This window comes from Epinephelus lanceolatus, chromosome 19 (assembly GCF_041903045.1).
Source record: "Epinephelus lanceolatus isolate andai-2023 chromosome 19, ASM4190304v1, whole genome shotgun sequence".
In the NCBI taxonomy this organism is placed as follows: domain Eukaryota; kingdom Metazoa; phylum Chordata; class Actinopteri; order Perciformes; family Serranidae; genus Epinephelus; species Epinephelus lanceolatus.
Genome location: NC_135752.1, coordinates 898188 through 917694, shown reverse-complemented (window position 1 = coordinate 917694; position 19507 = coordinate 898188). Strand labels below are relative to the sequence as shown.

At 41.6% G+C, this 19507-nt stretch overlaps 1 protein-coding gene across 2 annotated transcripts in view; it reads right to left on the bottom strand.

Annotated features, from left to right (window-relative positions):
- psmb7 (proteasome 20S subunit beta 7) overlaps window positions 1-7570 on the bottom strand; it is a 30762-nt gene extending 23192 nt beyond the window's left edge. The window contains exons 1-3 of one of the 2 annotated variants that reach the window (XM_033646621.2): window positions 7418-7570; window positions 6780-6985; window positions 3650-3743 (exon numbers count right to left, since the gene is read on the bottom strand). In XM_033646621.2, the coding sequence (XP_033502512.1) occupies window positions 3650-3743; window positions 6780-6892 (207 nt within the window). In that variant the 5' untranslated portion in view covers window positions 6893-6985; window positions 7418-7570. The remainder of the gene's footprint in view (window positions 1-3649; window positions 3744-6779; window positions 6986-7417) is intronic. The other variant, XM_033646623.2, reaches the window with a different exon arrangement.
- Window positions 7571-19507: the final 11937 nt, after the last annotated feature.

Genomic DNA, 19507 nt, shown 5'->3' with positions numbered 1-19507 from the left:
TGGCTCGCACATGCGGCGTCATCAGCAGCTCCTCCCACAAGTCATCAACAGCCCCTCCTGTGGTGGAAGGGCGCCTCGTTCTGTTTAAACCAAAAAGGTTCCGCCAATATGTCTACCCTACGAGGTGGAAAATTGGGCACCTCGGATCAACTCGCCAATCCGGCTCTGTGTGTCTAAACGCTCGCAGCTTGCCGACAAAATAGCCCAACATTCACGGAAAATCTGGCAGTGTAAAAGGGGCTAAAGGTTGCTTATCTAAATGTTAGTAAATTATGTGATGTTGACAGAACAAAACAGGCAGAAATTAAACCACAAGGGCAGAGCAGCACCTGGACAGTGTACAGCGCAGACATGCCAGAGTTACCTTGCAATCAACTTCACAAAAGACAGCTGTTGCAAGCATGTTTTAATTTAAACTCTAAATCATTACATTTACAAGGTAAACAGAGTATATTGTAAATACTTTCTACACCACCACCCAGAATTGAACATTAATGGGGCAGAGCAGCAATCAGCACGAAAACAAATGAGACCAGCTGACCCACACACACTGCAGCATTGAAGAACTTCAACCAACTCTGTGATGAACAAAATAACTCTGCTCAGTCTGTTTTTCTTCGGTCAGGAAAATGCAGCGTGAGCTGCGCTCTAGTGTGCTCACCTGTGTGTGCCTGCATGTATGTGTGTGTGTATGTGTGCGCGCGCGCATCAGGGCAATACAGAGAGCAGAGGAGAATTGTAAATGTGCAACCATGTAGCGACATAAGATAGGATAAGATAAATAACATAAGGCTATTTAGTTTGTTTAATAAAAGGACAAGGTACAGACCTGCTCTATAGGAAAGGTAGCCTTAAATGACTTCTGTTGTGATCTGGTGCTATATAGAAAATGTAAACCAATATAATGATCTTGACCTTCCAGGAGGAGCAGGGGGTGCCAGGGAAGGGAATGGTAGGGGAAACACTGATTTTCATACCTTCCAGAGTATATTAGGGCTAGGGCTGGTCGATTATGGAAAAAAAATCATAATCACTATTATTTTGGTCACACACACACACACACACACACACACACACACACACACACACACTCTTTCTGAAATCTTCTGCGATCACCTGCCCCTCACATTATTCCTAGTTCACCTACTTGACTGGCTCGTGGAGTGAATAGAGGAGGGGAGGGGGCGGTATTACGCATGCGCGGCTTCCGTATAAGACAAAATAACATCTCCAGGCGTCCGTGACCAAAAATCGTTTACCCTCGATTTCATTAATTTTGAAATCGACCATTAGTCGACTAGTTGCACGCATGTTAACAATATTAATTTAATCATCAAATTATATATTTTGGCCGGGGCAACACAATGGTTTGAGTTCAAGGTCTGAGAAAGAATAGTATAAGTAACATTGTTAACACTGGGCTATACTGCAGAGAAATACATAACATAAGTCTATATTTTATCTACAAGAGCATGACCACCTATTAATTACACAGCAAAGCTGTAATGAATGTGTGAAGTGGCTAATAGTATGGAGCTACGTAGATGTTTCACATGATGCGTTGTGTTTGTAGTTGATTAATGATAGGCAAATGTTTGCCTGCAGAGTTTAGGTATCAACTTGGGTTCATCCATCACCTTCTCAAAATGATCCCACATTTTCGATTTCCTGCCCGACATATTATTAAGTAGCCTGTGTAAAAACTGCGGGAACCAGCCCGGTAAATTAGGGGCCGTACACATGCCGTGTCTTTAACTGCCTGGAAAACGCAAGGTCGGATACTGGGTGCTACTCTTGTGCCTTTTTTGTGCCAGTTGTCAAGAGTGTGGCGGCAGGTTGCATCTGAGGTTGCTAAGCAACTTTAACAAGCATGGTATCATAGCCTATAGCCTGAGTGCAGAGCTGATCTTCTTCCAGGTGCTGTTTATAAGTGTGTAGGCCTGTAGTCCATGGGACAGATGTAAAGCTCTGTGTAACCCTGAACCAAAATGATCAACTTTTCTGTGTTTATCACAGACTGAATATTTACGGAAAAAGGGAAGAATATCTGTCGGCTGAGAGTGGTTTTTTAAGTGACTCCTGTCTGACTGCTGAGTGTGGCCTTTTCCTGTGTCTGCTCTTTCAAATTAAATTCCCACATGGTGCAGTCAAATATGTTTCAAGTTATTTTGACAAGGCGCAGCTCTTAATAAGAGTTTCACTTTTGATTTTTCGATTTTTATTTTTTCTGCGACTAATGACCTTTCTGGTCGGTTATCGTTTGGTCGACTATTAGGGGGCAACCCTTCAGTATATGATGGTATTTGTGTTTAAAAAAAAACAAAAAAACAACAACAACTCAAAGCTGAGCTACTACAGCATTATCTAATGCTGTGTTTCCAAAATACAATCAGCCTACTTAGGCCCTGTTTAGATGACAATGGTTTCTCTAAAAACTGAAAAGTCTGTCCTTTGCGTTTTAAAAAACTTCTGCGTTTATATGACGACGTTACTGAAACGATCCCCGTTCACACGGAGCCGCAAAATCTACTGGAAACGCTGTAGTATGCACGCCAGGCCAATGGGTGGCAGTGTAAATTTGCAAAGTGACACCATGGCATGACGCCATGTGCCTGCGCTGAAGCGCCTTCCTCTACAACGCGGTGATTACAAACTAAAACAAAGAAGACACAATGGCAAAAGCATACACTAAAGTGCAACAACTAAAGTTTAGCGTTTTCAGTTGAAATCGTTGTCGTATAAACGTGGCCTTAGACAAGTCTTGCTGGGTTAAAATACTCAAGGCCATTTGCATTAATATTAATACTCATTTACACCACAAATCCACAAGAATTTAGACTTAACTAGATACACTACTGCTGATTCCACTTTATGTCCATAATTTAACTAGCAGGGCTGTACAGTGCGACATATATAAGTGTCTTTGTCTCTGTGGAGGAGGCGGGGCTAAGGGCTACACACACACACACACACACAGTGCGATCTTTGTGAGGGGGAGACGAGGCGGAGAAAAAACAAACAGTTGAGTGTGACAAGAGAAAGACAGGGAACTTGTTCCTAAACCAAATGCCACGGCCCCTGTGTGGAAGTATTTTGGATTGAAACCAAATGACAGAGGGGAGCCCAGTAATTTGGACGGGCCGGTGTGCCGGGTTTGTTCTAAAAACATCTCAACAAAAAGAGCGAATACGACCAACTTAACTGCACACCTGAGAGTGAGAGACTGACAGTCTATTTTTTGTATTTATATGGTCTTTATTTATTTTGTTATTTTTATGTGTTATTTCGGATATTTAAATTTTCTTTTTTTGCATTCGTAAATATTCTTGTTGAATAAATGTTTATTTCTCTTTAAAAGGGTGTACTTGCATCATTATGCCTTTATTATCATTATATAAGTTTCAAAAATGGTCTTAAAAGCACAATATTACGCAATATTATCGCTTATCGCAATAATTTTGACGCAATTAATAGCCCAGCAAAATTTGTTATCGTGACAGGTGCTACAAATTCTCTGGCCTGTGCTACAAAATTATCACCCTGTGTAGCACCAATGCTATGGGCTAAAAAAGTTAATGTACAGCCCTGACTAGCCTACATTTTTAAGGCCAACATACTTATTTTTTGCAGGGTGGTTTGTGTTTCTTACCTTGCAGACAACACCACAGATGGTAGTTCCTGTTTTAAGAGCAGCAGGCAAGCTGCATCCCACTTTGTTAGCTTCAGCTTCCAAAAGTGCATTTCTAAAAATAAATTAAAAAACATACATAAATACATAAATACACACACACACACACACACACACATATATATATATATATATATATATATATATATATATATATATATATATATATATTTATTTATATATATATATATATATATGTACATACATACATACATAGGCTATATACACACGTATGTAAAAAGCACGTAAGCAAGTAACTGTGTCACTATAAAAAACAAAGGCTACCAATCATAATAAATGCAACAATTATATACAAAACTAAAACTTGTGCAGTCAGGCCATGACTGTCCAAACTCATTTTCAGGGTTCCTACACATTTGGAATTTCAAAATTCCATACTTTTCCATACCCTAATTTCCAGACTTCTCTGCTTTTTCTTTTTTTCCAGAGAATATGCGACATCTGAGTAAATATATCAGTGTATCATATTTCACATCATATTTAATATTTAATTATTCTTAATAGGCGATTGTAGCCAAGTGCCATAATGGCATGCAAATAAAAACTCAGGCAAGTTCAATGTCTGGGCTGAGGCAAAAAGGTTGGGACTCTGGGTGCAAGAGATGCAGTAACGAGACATCGGTGTTTTTTCCTTTCATGTGGCCCAGATCGCCTTCTCCCCCATGTTGGTGATGTCAATCAATTTCACACAAAGCTTGCATCTAGCTGTGGGTGTGAATTGGGAATCCTTGGCCAACCAGCATTTATATACGGTATTGTCAAGCCATCCATCCAAAAACTTGCATCAACCCATTGTGAACCACGTGAAACTCGTCTTCTTGTCGAAGGTGCAGTGTTGGAGTGAAACTTGATACCTGGGGGGCTGGAGGAGGGTCATGGGGCAGCGACTGGACATACCACTTGTCAATCAGGTAAAAGGGGCGCTAGGTTTTCTGAGGCGTTTACTCTCACACAAACTGTGCTTGGCCCGGCATAAAACACGATCCGGACTGATTAAATTATTTTTGGAAATACCTAATTTTCTATTTTAGAAAACAGTATTTTAGAACAGTGGTAATAGTCTGGAAACATAAATATTTTTCCATACTTTATTTTTCATTTTCCATACTTTTTAATACCTGGAAATTGATCAAATTTATTTCCATACTTGCATAGGAACCCTGCATTTTAAAAGACTGTCAACCGTTTAACTCCCTGTCACTCTAATTTTCAAAATCTTTCAGCACTAAAAAAATCATTAATTGCTAATTCTCTGGGCTTAAGGTAAGATAAGATGACATAAGATAAAATATACTTTCTTGATCCCCCAGGGAGGAAATTCAAGTATCACAGTAGCACAAGACAAAATCAAAAGGACATTAAACAGAATAAGATTAAAGAGAAAAACTAAAATGTAAAAATTAAAGATCATAATAGATAAATAAAAGATAAAATTAAATTGCTACATCAATATAATTGCTACATCAATATAATTGCTACATCAGATGAATAAAGTGACTAAAAAATGGCAGACAAAGTGCTGAATGAAATAAAGTGACAGGTGGCCGATAAAGTGGTGAAACAACCTTAAAACTGTTTTGGAGCTGTCCTCACACTCTTACATTTAGGTAACAATATATTTGTTGCTACCTTCCTGTTCATTTTTCATTACTACATGTCGGGAAGATATACTGTTTGGTTTTTATGGTGTCTGCATTTCAGAATAAGAACAAAATAATAAGAATAAGAATAGCAAAATTTCACATTCACCAAAGTAAAATCAGAAAACCTTTTGGTTTTTTTACTGTTTTATAAATGAAAGCAACAATACATACTAACTATTTGGCACTCTGCAAAACCCAAAGCCCGAAAGATTTGCAATATATATTTATTGTATGATTGTCTGAGTTACTGAACCTTTTTTAAGTTTTGCTTGATTTTGTCCTTAATCGCTGGCATGTTTATTATTATTACTGCAGAAAACATCATTTTTGTGCTCTCTGCAGGTCTCACTTTTGACTCCACTGACTGACAGGATTTCAATAACACGTGTCAATATAGGGAAACTTCTATGTTGGTTTCTGACATGTATAAATTCAGTCTATATTACTCAATCCTTTTCTTTGAATTAAACTATAATATGTTTTTGAAGACCTTTATCATTTGACCACTATCGTTTGTATCTTTGGTGCACCACACTACATCGCCCATGAAGCACTTTTAAACCATAAACAATGTTGGACAGTACTTTTTAATTCATAACCAGTGCTGGGAAAGTCACTTTTGAAATGTATTAATTTACAGATTACTAATCATTCTGTTAAAAAGTAACTGTTTTAATGATTTAAAGTGATGTTAGTTATTTCTATTTGATTACTTTCTCACAAATGTTTTAAACTGGGAAATAAAGCTGAAAAATGTCCAGTGTGAAATGATGTTTATCAACAGAATGAATGTTTTATTCTACATATTAACGTTACCTTTTTTTTAATTACGGAAAAGACTATAATCGATAATGACCACTTTATAATCACCAACATCTTGATTAGTGACTGAAATTCCCTTTTTTCCCAATAACTGAAAGCGATAACGATTTCAGGTGTTTTATAATCATTACAAATAACTTGCTACTCCCCAACACTGTATAACACCCAGACACGCAGCACCAGTCTGCTGGCTGTTTTCTTTAGTTTGCGATGTTGTGTTATGACGTTAAACTAATGTTAGCCAGCGTTGCCGTTATACTTGTATGTTATGTTACTCGGCTAACGTTTTCTATACAGGTGACGGACTGAATATTGTCCTTATAAAAAAAGGTTAACGTAATGTTATTGTTAAACCATAAAGCATGTAGCTTGTTTTATCCAAACGTCTCGTTAGAAGACTGATGGAACTTAACGTTAATACCAGCGTGGTGAAATGCCTGAGTCATTGTATGGAAGCCAAGTTAGCATGAGCTAGCATCACTATCGTATCGACACGTTCCTATTCTACACAATGCCTATAGACAAAAGGTTACCATTTATCAAACTCAGTTATGTATTTATTCTAAGTTGTTCTTCCCTGATTTTCATCAATGGAAAGTGCTTACCTCTTGCAGTTTTCGAAACTAAACCCCCCAATCGGTGTCTGCCTTATTGTCATCGGTGTCGCCATCTTAGTGAATGCAGATGCAGGATTGCTAGTTCTTCTTCTTCTCTTCATTTAATGGCGGATTACAACCAACGTTTTAAGGTGCATACCGCCACCTCCTGTACCGGAGTGTGTAGTCTCAGGGTATGTACTTCAGGTTACATTCTAACAGGAATAAACAAAACAAAACAAAAAATAGGTAAAACTCCCTCATACTTTATTTTCTAATCCTGTGTCTTTGAGGAAACTAAATACTGCCCTGTAGCATTCCCTCATTTTCCCACTCATCCCTAAAATTCCTTCCAAACTCCATTCCCGTTCCAGCTCATACATCCTATCACGCAACCTGTTCCTTTCTAACTCATACTTACTACATTTCAAAATAACATGCTCAACACTCTCTGGAACATCGCACCTATCACATTTATCAGACGCAGACTTTGCCATTAGATACAGAGCTGATTTTAAACTAGTGTGTCCAAGTCTTAACCTGGATATGATTACTTTTTTTATAGTAATGTCTCCCTTTAACATCCGTATCCCACTTCTTCTACCACGAATCTATCACTGCCTTTCTGATTATTGATTTTGCCTCACCTTTTCCAAAGGGAATTTTCATTATCTCTTCATTACTTAATCTTAAAGCTCTTTTGGCAATATTGTCTGCTTTTAACACCTACATGTGCAGGAACCCAACAAAATTGTACAAAAATTCAACTTCTAGGCTTGTGTTCGTGTTCGTGTTCGTGTTCTTGTTCTTCTTCGTCTTCTTCTGCTGCTGCTGCTGCTCCTGCTTCTGCCGCTTCTTCTTCTTCTTCTTTTGATGCTTATTTACGGGTGGCAAATAGCTTTAGGTGCACTACCGCCACCTTCTGAAATGGAGTGTGGATCAGAAATTCTTCTGCCTATTCCTGTCTTTTACAAAAATCTAAATATTGCCCTATCCTACATGTCCTGAATCCAACTGAGGTACTTCCTTTATTTCCAGTCTGATGTGTTCCTTTTCCAATATGCTTTTGAGAAACCATCTTTCCTGCTGGTATTTTGGACAACAAACACTAACATGGTGTTAGTTTCCTGCATGTTACAAAACTCACACAAACTGGTTTCATGTTTTCTAATTAATTTAAGTGTACTATTCAGACCAGTGTGTCCAAATCTCATTCTCGGAATTATATCTCCTTCCTTTTTAGTTCTGTTAGTGTCTCTCCTTCCTCCTACTTTCTTTTGGATACTGTACAAATGTCTACCTTTAGTTTCCCTGTTTCAATTTTTTTTCCTGCCTTTTTTTAATCATTTGTTATTCAAACGAAATATACTGTTTACCTCAGCCTTCCTTTAATTTACTGTCATATCTACTTATACTTTGTTAGTGGCACTGGCAACTTTTGCATATTTGTCTGCCAATTCATTCCCCTCTACCCCTATATGTGCTGCTATCCACATGAATTTCACTATTACTCAATTCTGAAGATGGCTTGAGCTATTTCCATCAGGATGTCTTGTCTTGATTCTGACTGAATACTGGTTAATGCACTGCTTGAATATGATCCTATTAACACTTTGCTTGGTTTTACATTTTCAGTTCAACTGAGTGCTAAAAGTATAGCCAATAGCTTCCCTGTGATTACTGATATGTTGTTGTTTACGCTTTTATTTACCATGAATTTGAAATCTGGAACTATGAATGCGACCCCTACTCTATCATTGTCTGTTTTGAAGCATCTGTGAAAACCTTGATATACTCATCGCAGTGTTAATCTATGAATCTACTAATTTGGCTTTTATCTAAACTTTTCCTTTTCTTCCATTCCAACATATGCATGTCTACCTCTCCCAATAACCAAGGCGGGACAACAGAAAATGTTACAGTGGGTCTTATCATTATATCCCCTATCCCAATTCCATTAACTGTGTTCCTTATTGTTCAAGTGAAGCTCTTAAAGGCCCTCTAAGTCTTCCTAAGCTTGAAAAGTTTTTGTCACATACAGCAAACATCTCCTCACAATCTGCTGGCTACATGTCCTCTGAATATGCTGTGAAAAAGTCCGGTCTCTGTAGGCAGCCCAGGTTCCGCAAATGGCAACAAAAATACTTCACTTCTGTTTATGTTCAACCATGTTTTCAAACACAACGGAGCTAGTTGCCTTTTAGCCTCATTGTAGCCTGTAGCTCTAACTGCCTCTCTGGGCACTGCGTCTTTTTCAATAATTTTCTCTATATGGGTCAACCAAGTAAGGTTCTTGTCAAATCACATCACAATTTAAAACTGCTCCTGAATTTTCCTTCTTGTAAAAAAAAAATGCTTTTGTCTTTGCTGCTGAAAATCTAAAGACCCATTCAAGGGCCCATGTCTCTACTTTTCTTATTGCTTCTTGTATTTTTTTTTATTATGAAATCTATATTCTTCCCCCTTTTCCACATAATCCTGTCATCTGCAAATAACGCAACACCTATTAATCTATCAACGTTACTAAACACTTTGTTTATCATCACTGAAAACAGCATGCAGCATTATACTTCCTTGAGGAGTTCCATTTTCCACTGTTTCGTTCTTTTCTCTTTTCCCACTCTTACCGATATTAATCTGTTAAAAAGTTTCTAATCCATCTATACATTCTCCCTCTTCCCATTTGATATAACTTAATCATTAACCTTGCGTCAATATCATATCATAAGCCTTCTCCACATCAAAAAATATTGCCACTGTTGGGAACAACAACATTAGGCCTCACCAAGGGGCACCATTGATATAGGGAACAATTCTGGGCCTCAAGGGGGGGCACCATTAATGTTGTAAATTATACTGGGGATACTGTAAAAGAGGGGATACTTAGAGGCACCAGTGCTATATTTTACATGGCGACATCATTTTTTGGGACTTAAGCCTTAACATGGGCCTGACCTTGTGATAGATCTCCAATTAGAGTATCAAATTGGCTATCAGAAATAATTAATTATTATTAATAATAATCACTAAATATGTCAAATAATGTGACTTAATTTACATTAAATCATCTCATGGGGCACCATTCCCGAAAAGGGAAAAGTGATATCCAGTTATAGATATCAGTCTCAAAAAGTTCACTAAACTATCAATTTGGAATTTTGATTAATAATTAAATTAATAATAATAAATAAATTTAATATTAAAGCCTGACGGATTTTGGAGTTCTTGACGTAGCAGAGGTTGACTATTCACTCACTCTTGTGCAATATTAAACAGACAGCAGGTATGATTCAAAAAATTGTGTGTGTGTGTGTGTGTGTGTGTGTATGTGTGCGCACGCAAGATAGAGAAAGACAAAGGCGGGTGTGGTGATCAAAGGGCCATTTGGCCTACAAAACAAAATGGCTGACACCAGAGAGCTACAAGATGTCTGAATCAAAGCTGACTGTGTGGTCAGGACAAAGACAAAGGAAGAGAAGGATGACCATATTTTGATTTCCAAAAAAGAAGACACTCGGCCGGCCACGACTACTTAAATGATACTCGCAGTTTACTCAAAGATGCCTTATCATTTTAATATATTTAAAATTTATATGTATGGATAGAAAATTCAGTTATATTACAAAATAATATCTCTCAAAGACAGAAATTCAGATAGGCTCCAATAGGGGACACATACACACACTAGAGTGTGGCGATCCAAGCCCGACGGTAACCAACGGGTTGGGCCGGGCTCTACATTTTTGACCAAACCCGGCCTCTCCCCATATTGTGCTGTGTGCATTAAAGTCACAACACTCTCCAATGATCCAATATTGCTTCTAGTTTTCCTTTCTCTAATCTTTTACATGGGTTATCAATCAATCAATCAATCAATTTTATTTATAAAGCCCAATATCACAAATCACAATTTGCCTCACAGGGCTTTACAGCATACGACATCCCTCTGTCCTTAGGACCCTCACAGCTGATCAGGAAAAACTCCCCCAAAAAAACTTTAACGGGGGAAAAAAACCGGTAGAAACCTCAGGAAGAGCAACTGAGGAGGGATCCCTCTTCCAGGACGGACAGACGTGCAATAGATGTCGTACAGAACAGATCAGCATAATAAATTAACAGTAATCCGTATGACACAATGAGACAGAGAGAGAGACAGAGAGAGAGAGAGAGAGAGAGAGATGCAGGTAATGACAGTAGCTTACAACAACATTATTGAAAGTAATAATATTATAGTTATAGTTCTGGCTACTGTGGTACAATATGTTGAAAGTATGTATTAATATCTGGCAGTATACATGTGTGACAATAGTCATATGTGTATAATAACAGTAGAAGTATGACTAATGACTAATGATGGCAGCAGCAGCAGGAGGCATCTGGCAGGACCACGGCAGCAGCACAACCACACAGGTCACGCAGTCCAGGCACCGCTGTGATATGAGTTAATCTGAGAGACAGTGGAGCACAAAGGCTCCGGAGAAGAAGCCGAGTTAGTGACATCCAGAATGGCCGAGTTAGCAAGATGCAGTAATAGAATACGAGAGAGAGAGAGAGAGAGCGAGAGAGAGAAGGTGCCCGGTGTATTATAGGGGGTCCTCCGGCAGACTAGGCCTAAGTCAGCCTAACTAGGGGCTGGTACAGGGCAAGCCTGAGCCAGCCCTAACTATAAGCTTTATCAAAATGTATTACCTTTAAACTCTCCGTCTTGTCCCATACTTCAATAACTACTAGCTCTAATTCTTGATTTGTCCTTAATACTCAATACTTTATACTTTCTTTAGCAAATATTGCACACCCCCTCCATTTCCATTGCTTCTATCTTTGCGTATGGCAGTGTTTCCCTTAAAAATGAAGTCTAGTGTTGGTTTGAGCCAAGTTTCCTGTAAGCACATGACATCTGGTTTCCTTTTGAACTTGTTGATATAGCCTTTAAACTCCTGGGGCCGTATTCACAAAGCTTCCTAGTAATAAGGGGCACTCCTAGTCATGAAATTCTAAGAAAATTCTTGGAATTGTGATGTTTTCTTAGAATTTCCCCTTAAAGTTGAGACTAGGTCCTTGTAAAAAAAAAAGTTATTCACAAAGCATCTTAGACCTTAAAAGAGCTCATAAGGTGAAAAACTGTTAGGAGTAGACAGGAGGACATTTAAGAGGCTTAAGAGTTTCTTAAGGAGAGGAGAAAATGGTGGAAACACAAGAGTGCAGGGATAATATTTGTGGTCGATCTTATTAGGGGTATGCACGCTTTTCCCACCTAACAATATCATTAATGCTAAGATACTTGAAAAACTGTTAAAATGCAACAGTGCAGCAGTGATGACTTAGGTCTGTCTCAACCTTCCAGCAGCAGAGTTATCAAACTGTTTATGTAATGATTGATATCCAGTCCAGCTATATGATCAAGCACGACTTTATTGCAGGCCAGTAATCAACACAGTGCTCATCCTGTCTAGCTCTGCTGCATGCAAGGGGGTGCGTGACTGCCGCCTGGTGGCTCACTCTCATAACATCTCCTTTAACATATGGAAAGAAAATGCTTGCACATAATAGGAAATAACGATATCTGGCTGAGAATTTAAATAAGAAAAAATACTAGTTTCACCCCCTTAACTGTAAAAAAAAATCACTCATCTCAAACCGTGGCAAAAAACTAATGAAACATGAGGTACAACTCTCGGCCAGTTCAAACAACATAGTCTTTGCAGTACCTCTCAGGAGGTCCGATGTTGGATCTGGTTCTGGTATGTTTAAGGCCCAGATTTCCAGGGCTGGGGACACCCATCATCTTGTGTGTGTTCAGTTGTGTTGCCCATATGACTGGTTTCCCAGTCATTCTCCACCAGAGGGCTATCAGATGGTATGATGAGTGGTCCAGTCACTGGGCGGATGTGTCTCCTGTTGCGCCTGTATCCTTGCCATGAACAAGTACTTCATATGACCTGTCCCCAGCGGACAAGTACTGGTGGGCTCATTGGGTCGTAGGAGGACCCGAACTGTGTCCCCCTGCGTCATTGTGGGCAAGTCAAGGGCATGTTGGTCATATAGTCGCTTCGATACCATGCCCTTTGCCAGCTTGAGAGGGAGTACCCCCTGTATCACTTCAGGCACCAGCAGTGACGGATGAGAGGGTAGGAATGTACATGTGCGTCTGGAGAGGAGTCGCTGAGCAGGAGAACTGTTGAGTCCCTCTGTGGAAGTATTCCTCCATGCTAATATTGCCTCCCATCTGTCCTTACCAGCATATGCCGCCTTTTTTTATTTATTTTAACAGGTCCTTGGCAATTTTGACAGCTGATTCACCTTTGCCATTACTCTGACTGTGATACGGAGAGGATGTGAGATGTTTGAAGTCCCACGTTTTGGAGAAGGTTTGAAAGTCCATGCTGGAGAAGGATGGCCCATTGTCAGTGATGATCAGGTGTGGAACCCCATGCCAGCTGAACTGACGTTTGCAACACTCAATGACAGTGGATGCAGTTGTGTCCGTGAGCACATCCAGTTCCCAGTAGTCGGAGTAATAATCCACACTTATGAGGTACTGAGCTCCATGCAGTGCAAACAAATCCATACCCAACTTCGACCAGGGAAAGCTGGGTATTTGGTGAGCTGTGAGTGTTTCTTTTGGTTGTTTATGCTGCAAAGCATTACAGGTATTGCAGCTGCCTATACGGGTTTGTACATCCTGACTTAAACCCGGCCAAAAGATCGCTTCACGCACTTTCCTGAGACTATCTTCTATTCCTGAGTGTCCAGAGTGGATTTTTTGCAGGAATTCTGGCCGCAAGATGCCAGGAATCAAACCCTGTTACCTTTGAATATCAGGTCGCTGTCTGTGGTGAGCTCCTCCTTGTATGTCCAAAAGGGTCGCAGCCTTGGAGCTACTGCTAGTATAGTTGTGGGCCATCCCTTTGATATGTGAGTCTGTAGTGCACGGCACAATGGGTCCTTGATTGTGGCAGCTCTGATGGACTCCAGCGAAGCTGTTGAAATGTTAATGTCTGTGAGGTGGCTGACCTGTTGTAGGGCATCGGTAGTGAGGCCCATGGCATAGACTGTGGCAGGTGTTTGCATTTGAGCATGCTGTGTGCTTGGCTGTGCTGTCCTGGAAAGGAAATAATAAGAAGAAGAAGAAGAAGAAGAAGAAGAAGAAGGAATTTTATTTGTATTGCACTTTACATTTTAGCAATCTCAAAGTGCTACAGAGCAGATAAAAAACAAAACAAACAAACCAAAAAGCAATTGAAACAGTTAGAATTAATACAGTTCAAAAGAATTATTAAAAATGATCAGAAATGATAAACAGTTAAATGGAGAACCTATAAAAGACATTTAGTAGAATGCTTTTGTGAAAAGATAGGTTTTTAGGTCTCGTTTAAAAACATCAGTAGTCTGTGGGGCCCTGAGGTGGTCAGGGAGGGCGTTCCACAGCCTCGGAGCAGCAGAGTAAAAGGCCCGGTCACCCATGGTGTGGAGCTTGGTTCTGGGGGCTTGGAGGGTGTTTGTGGTTGCAGAACGGAGGGTGTGTGAGGAGGTCTGGGGGGTGAGGAGTTCCTTGAGGTAAAGGGGGGCATGTCTGTGAATGCACTGGTGGGTGAGGAGGGAGACCTTGTACTCAATTCTGAGTGGGACAGGGAGCCAGTGAAGCGATTTCAGGATGGGGGTGATGTGATCATGTTTGCGCTCCCTCATCAGGATCCTGGCAGCGCTGTTCTGAATGTATTGCAGTCTCTGTATGCTCTTGCCAGAGATCCTGATGAGGAGTGCATTACAGTAGTCCAGTCTCGAGGAGACAAAAGCATGGACGAGCTTCTCTGCATCTGCCAGGGTGAGTGTTGGACAGAGTTTGGCGATGTTCCTGAGGTGGTGGAATGAGGTCTTGCAGAGGTGTTTGATGTGGGTGTCAAAGGTGAGTTGTGAGTCCATTTTAACACCCAGGTTGATGACAGATGTGGTAAGGGGGATGTTTTGGCCAGAGAAAGTGATACTGGTGATGGTGGAAGAACGGAGCTGATGTGGTGTGCCGACTAGGATGGCTTCCCTTTTGGAACTGTTTAGCTGTAGGAAGTTGAGCTTCATCCACGCCTCTATCTCCTCCAGGCAGGTGGTTAATGTGGATGTTGGTAGGGGAGCAGAAGAAGTGGGGGTTGTCCTGAGGTAGAGCTGTGTGTCATCAGCATAGCAATGGTAGGATATCCCATGCTTGCTGATGACATTGCCCAGGGGGAGCAGGTAAAGGGAGAAGAGGGTGGGGCCCAGCACTGAGCCCTGAGGGACACCACAGGTGACGTTGTGGGTGTATGATTTAGCTTTGCCCAGGGCAATGTGCTTGGTTCTGTCGGTCAGATGTGAGGTGAACCAGTTGTGTACATTTTCTGAGAGTCCAATGGTGTATTGCAGGCGGTGGAGGAGGATGTTGTGGTCAACTGTATCAAAAGCAGCTGTTAGGTTCAGGAGGATGAGTAGAGATGAGGAACCGGTGTCTGCTGCCATCAGGAGGTCATTGGTGACCCTGACCAGGGCTGTTTCTGTACTATGGCCAGGGCGGAAACCAGACTGAAACTTCTCAAAAAGGTTATTGTGTTTGAGGTAATCCTGAAGTTGTACTGCAACTATTTTTTCCAGAACTTTAGAAAGAAATGGAAGATTGGAGATGGGCCTGTAGTTGGAGAGGACTTCTGGATCCAGAGTGGGTTTTTTCAGTAGTGGTCTGATGACAGCAGTTTTTAAAGCAGATGGGATATGGCCGGCCAGAAGGGAGTGGTTTATGATCTTGGTGATGAATGGAGAGATGGCAGAGATGTTGGCCTAGGGCTGAAGGGAAAGGGTCCAAGGCACAGGTGGATGGCTTCATTTTTCTGATGACATCCTCCACCTCTTCCTGTGTGACATCAGAGAAGGAGCAGAGGGGCTGGACAATCTCAAACAGTGAGTCAGCAGTTTTAGGGGGGCAGGACAGCAGTGGTGGAGAGGTGTGAGCGGATGTTGTCAACTTTTTGTCTGAAAAAAGTGATGTGCATGTTGCACCTCTCCTTGGTGGCCTCAGAATGGGAGGGTGAAGGGGGTTTGAGAAGGTGATTTATTGTTGAGAAAAGTTGTTTGGAGTTACCGGGGCTGTTGTTGATGATGGTAGAATAAAACCTGGAGCGTGCATCCCTCAGAGCTTCTGCATACGCCCTTTTGTGTTCCCTGTATGCCTGTTTGTGAACAGTCAGTCCAGAGGCTTTGAGCCGCCGCTCAAGGACACGCCCAGCCGCCTTCATCTTTCGCAGCTCGCAGGTGTACCAGGGTGCCGAGCGTGAGAATGAGACTGACCTGGATGTTAAGGGGGCATGGAGGTCCAGGAGACTGCTCAGGGACTGGTTGTAAAAATCCACTGAGTCAGCAACAGAGGGGAAGTCAGTAGAGCCAGAAGAGAGAAGTTGAAGGTCCAGGGCCAGGGCATCCGCGTTGACGTTATTCAGATTTCTGAAGTGGATCTGCCGCTTGGGTTTGGAGTGGGGAGAAGGAAAGGTCAGTTCCATTGACACGACCTTGTGATTGGAAACACCAAGGTCGTAAACCTGTAGGTTGCTGATGGGGACGGAGTTAGAGATAACCAGATCGAATGTGTGTCCCCTGGAATGTGTGGGGACATCAACATGTTGTTGTAGGTTGAGGGAGTCCAGCAGCTGAAGGAAATCGGCAGCGGAGTGGCATGAGGGGGTGTCGACATGAATATTTATATCTCCCAGGATTATGATATTGGTGGAGGTAGTACAGAGTGTTATGAGGAGATCAGACATTTCCGGGATGAAAGCAGAGTTGGGTTTTGGGGGCCGGTAGATGAGGAGAACAGTCATGGGAAAGGGGGGCTTACATTTAAATGCAAGACACTCGCGGGAGGATGTTGTAGGCAATGAGATGGGGGACAACTCCAGGTCCTGTCGGTGGATGACACCGCGGCCAGTGCTGCGAGCTGCCTTCAGGTAGCTGTAACCGGGGGGACAGGCTTCACTGAGGGCAGAGTAAACCTCTGGCTGGTGCCAGGTATCTGTCAAACACATGAAGTCAAGTTCTTTTTCCCTGATGTGTTCTTCAATTAGGGTGGAATTATTGTTGATGGATTGAGTGTTGAAAAGTTCGAATTTGACCAATGACTGTGGGCTGAGTCTCTGTACAGGTCGCAAAACATTGAAATCCACGCCGCGCAGACTGGAATCCACTCCATGAAATCCATCCAGCCGAGAGCGCAGGGATCTCGCGGTGTTTCCCATGCTGGAGTGCAGAGATCTCGCAGTGTTTCCTGTGTTGATGGTAGCTGGAGCGACAGCGCTCTGATGACGTGTCAGACGTGCGTGACGGATGACCAGAGAGATGGGATGTTTGTAGCAGAGCAGCTTGGCTGGTTATGGAAGATGAATTTTCGACTGGATCCTCTGTGAATGTAACGAGGGCAGTGAAGTCCAAGTTCGTTGATGATGGGGATGTTAAGTTCAGGAGTGGTTGCGGGGTTTAGCCGGCGGAGTTGCGAGCTAGAATAGCTGAACACCATGCTGACCAAGGAGGGATGCTGCCTAGCCTCGCTAACTGCTAGCCAGACAACGTTAGCACCAAGTACTGGAACTGGTACTGGTGGTGGAAGGGAGGAAAGTTGTCCGTCAAGGCGATATGATGGTTGGATCCAGAGAGCCCTTTTCCAGGTGGGACAAGGTTGACAGCTGGAAGTCGTCTGTAGCAGGTAGGTGCCTAACTACCTAGCTACTCCACCAGCAGAAAAAAGGATCTGAAGTTCAGAAAAATAGAGCAAAAAGCTCGTAAACAGTTGCGCAAAATTAGCACAGAAAACTATAAGAGCAATCAAAAATTGCGGATGGAGAATGATATCTTTGGAGTCGCAGTAGCATTCTCTGCAGCCACTTTGGGGCTGTTAGGAGAGGTTTTTTGGAGACCACTTCCAGGGGTTTATGGTCACTGTGAACGGTGATGCAGTCTCTTCCGTGGAGATATTGGTCGAATTTGTCACATGGAAAGACAATAGCAAGACACTCTTTCTCGATTTGTGCATATCTCTGTTCGGTGGGGGTCAGAGTCCTGGAGGCGAATCCGACAGGTTGTCCATTTTGGATAAGAGCTGCACCAAGTGGGTGTTTGCATGTACTGAATTGCTGGCACCTTTTCTCAGTCCGGCCAGAGGCCCCCTGTGGTAAGGAAATGCCCCATATATGGCACACCGTGCAGTTTCAGCTTTAGCTTTTTTTTTTTGTTGAGCTTCAGATTATCCTCTCTGGCCCTCTGCAGCAAGGCAGCGAGGTTTCTGTTGTGGTTGGCTAGTGCCTCCTCTGTAGTTCTACTTCTCCTGCAAATCGTCCGCTGAGTTGAATTAGTACTTTAGGTTCAGCTGGCAGACACTTAAAGAAACACTGGAGTCGAGTAGAATCAGGTGCAGTCGAGTTTAATGTGTTCACAAGCAACAACACATACAACTCATTGAGTCAGGCTCCGGAGCACGACTGAAGTTTCACTCTCTGCGCTCTTCCTTTTCTGCTGGTGAAGATTTGAGAGAATCTCCACCCTTTTCCTTTAATCCTTCCCACCTAAACCCAAACCTATTGGTGGCAGATCTTTTTCTTTTTAGCCCTTTTCCATCTGGTCCAAATCTATTGGTGGCAGGCCCCTTGGGCCCTTGTCCAAACATGACCTAGGCCTGGAAATCCCCAAATTCTCCCACCGTTAGGTTCAGGGCTGGTTTCACTTTATTTTTTAAAAATGTATGAAACCTGGGGACTTTCTCTATACAGTCCCCTGTGCTTTCATGCAGTGTGAGCTTTGAGTGTGTGTCATGCAATACAAGCATTAAATAGTGTATGTGTGTTATTATTAAACAATACATGGTGTGATATATGTGTGCTCTTCAATGTGAATACATATCCCAATGTTACGACTACATAAACTTGTATAACATTGTTTTATCACACATAGATGCATAACAAACAGTTTTATAGGAACTTATAACATAAAACATGGTTATATGAACTTCACTCTTAATCAACTTATGCAGTTTAACACCTTTACCTGATTAAGGATTAAATCTTATTAAAGGTCATTTGGTAAACTCGGTTTTTGCTTGTTCTGAGCAGTTGATAAGCTAAAAATAGCATTCATCTGTCCATTGATGTCCTGTGTTTTTGTTCTGAGCTTGTCCTGATCCTGCTGTTGTATTGGACTTGGTCTGGTTGACTCCATTTTCTCTTCTGTCACTGTTGTAGAAATTGACTGCTTCTGCATATATTATTTTCTGCTCTGATTTCAGTTGCTGAATCTCTCCTGCCTGCTTCCTGACTGTGCACCCCCCATAAGCTGCTGTGTGGTTTCTTTTGCAATTACAACATTTAATCACATCATGCTCACCTCCACATCTTCCACATCTCTTCTTTCTCTGCATACATTAGCAGTATGACCATATCTTTGACAGTTGTAAAATCTTAACAGTGGAGGAACATAAGCTCTTACATTGAAGCTCACATACCCAACCATCACTTTTACAGTAAGTTCTTCTTCACTGAACTGCAACAGCACAGATTCACTGTCAACTTTTTCTCAATTTCTGAAGGCTTTTAGCCATTTGATTCCTGTTACTTTCCCTTCTTTCAACATTTTCTATGTTTGTCTAGGTTTTCTCCAGTGGGGATGCCTGTTATGACTCCCCTAGCTCCTCTCTTCTCACCAACTATCCTTCTTTCCGCAATTTCTTTTTTACA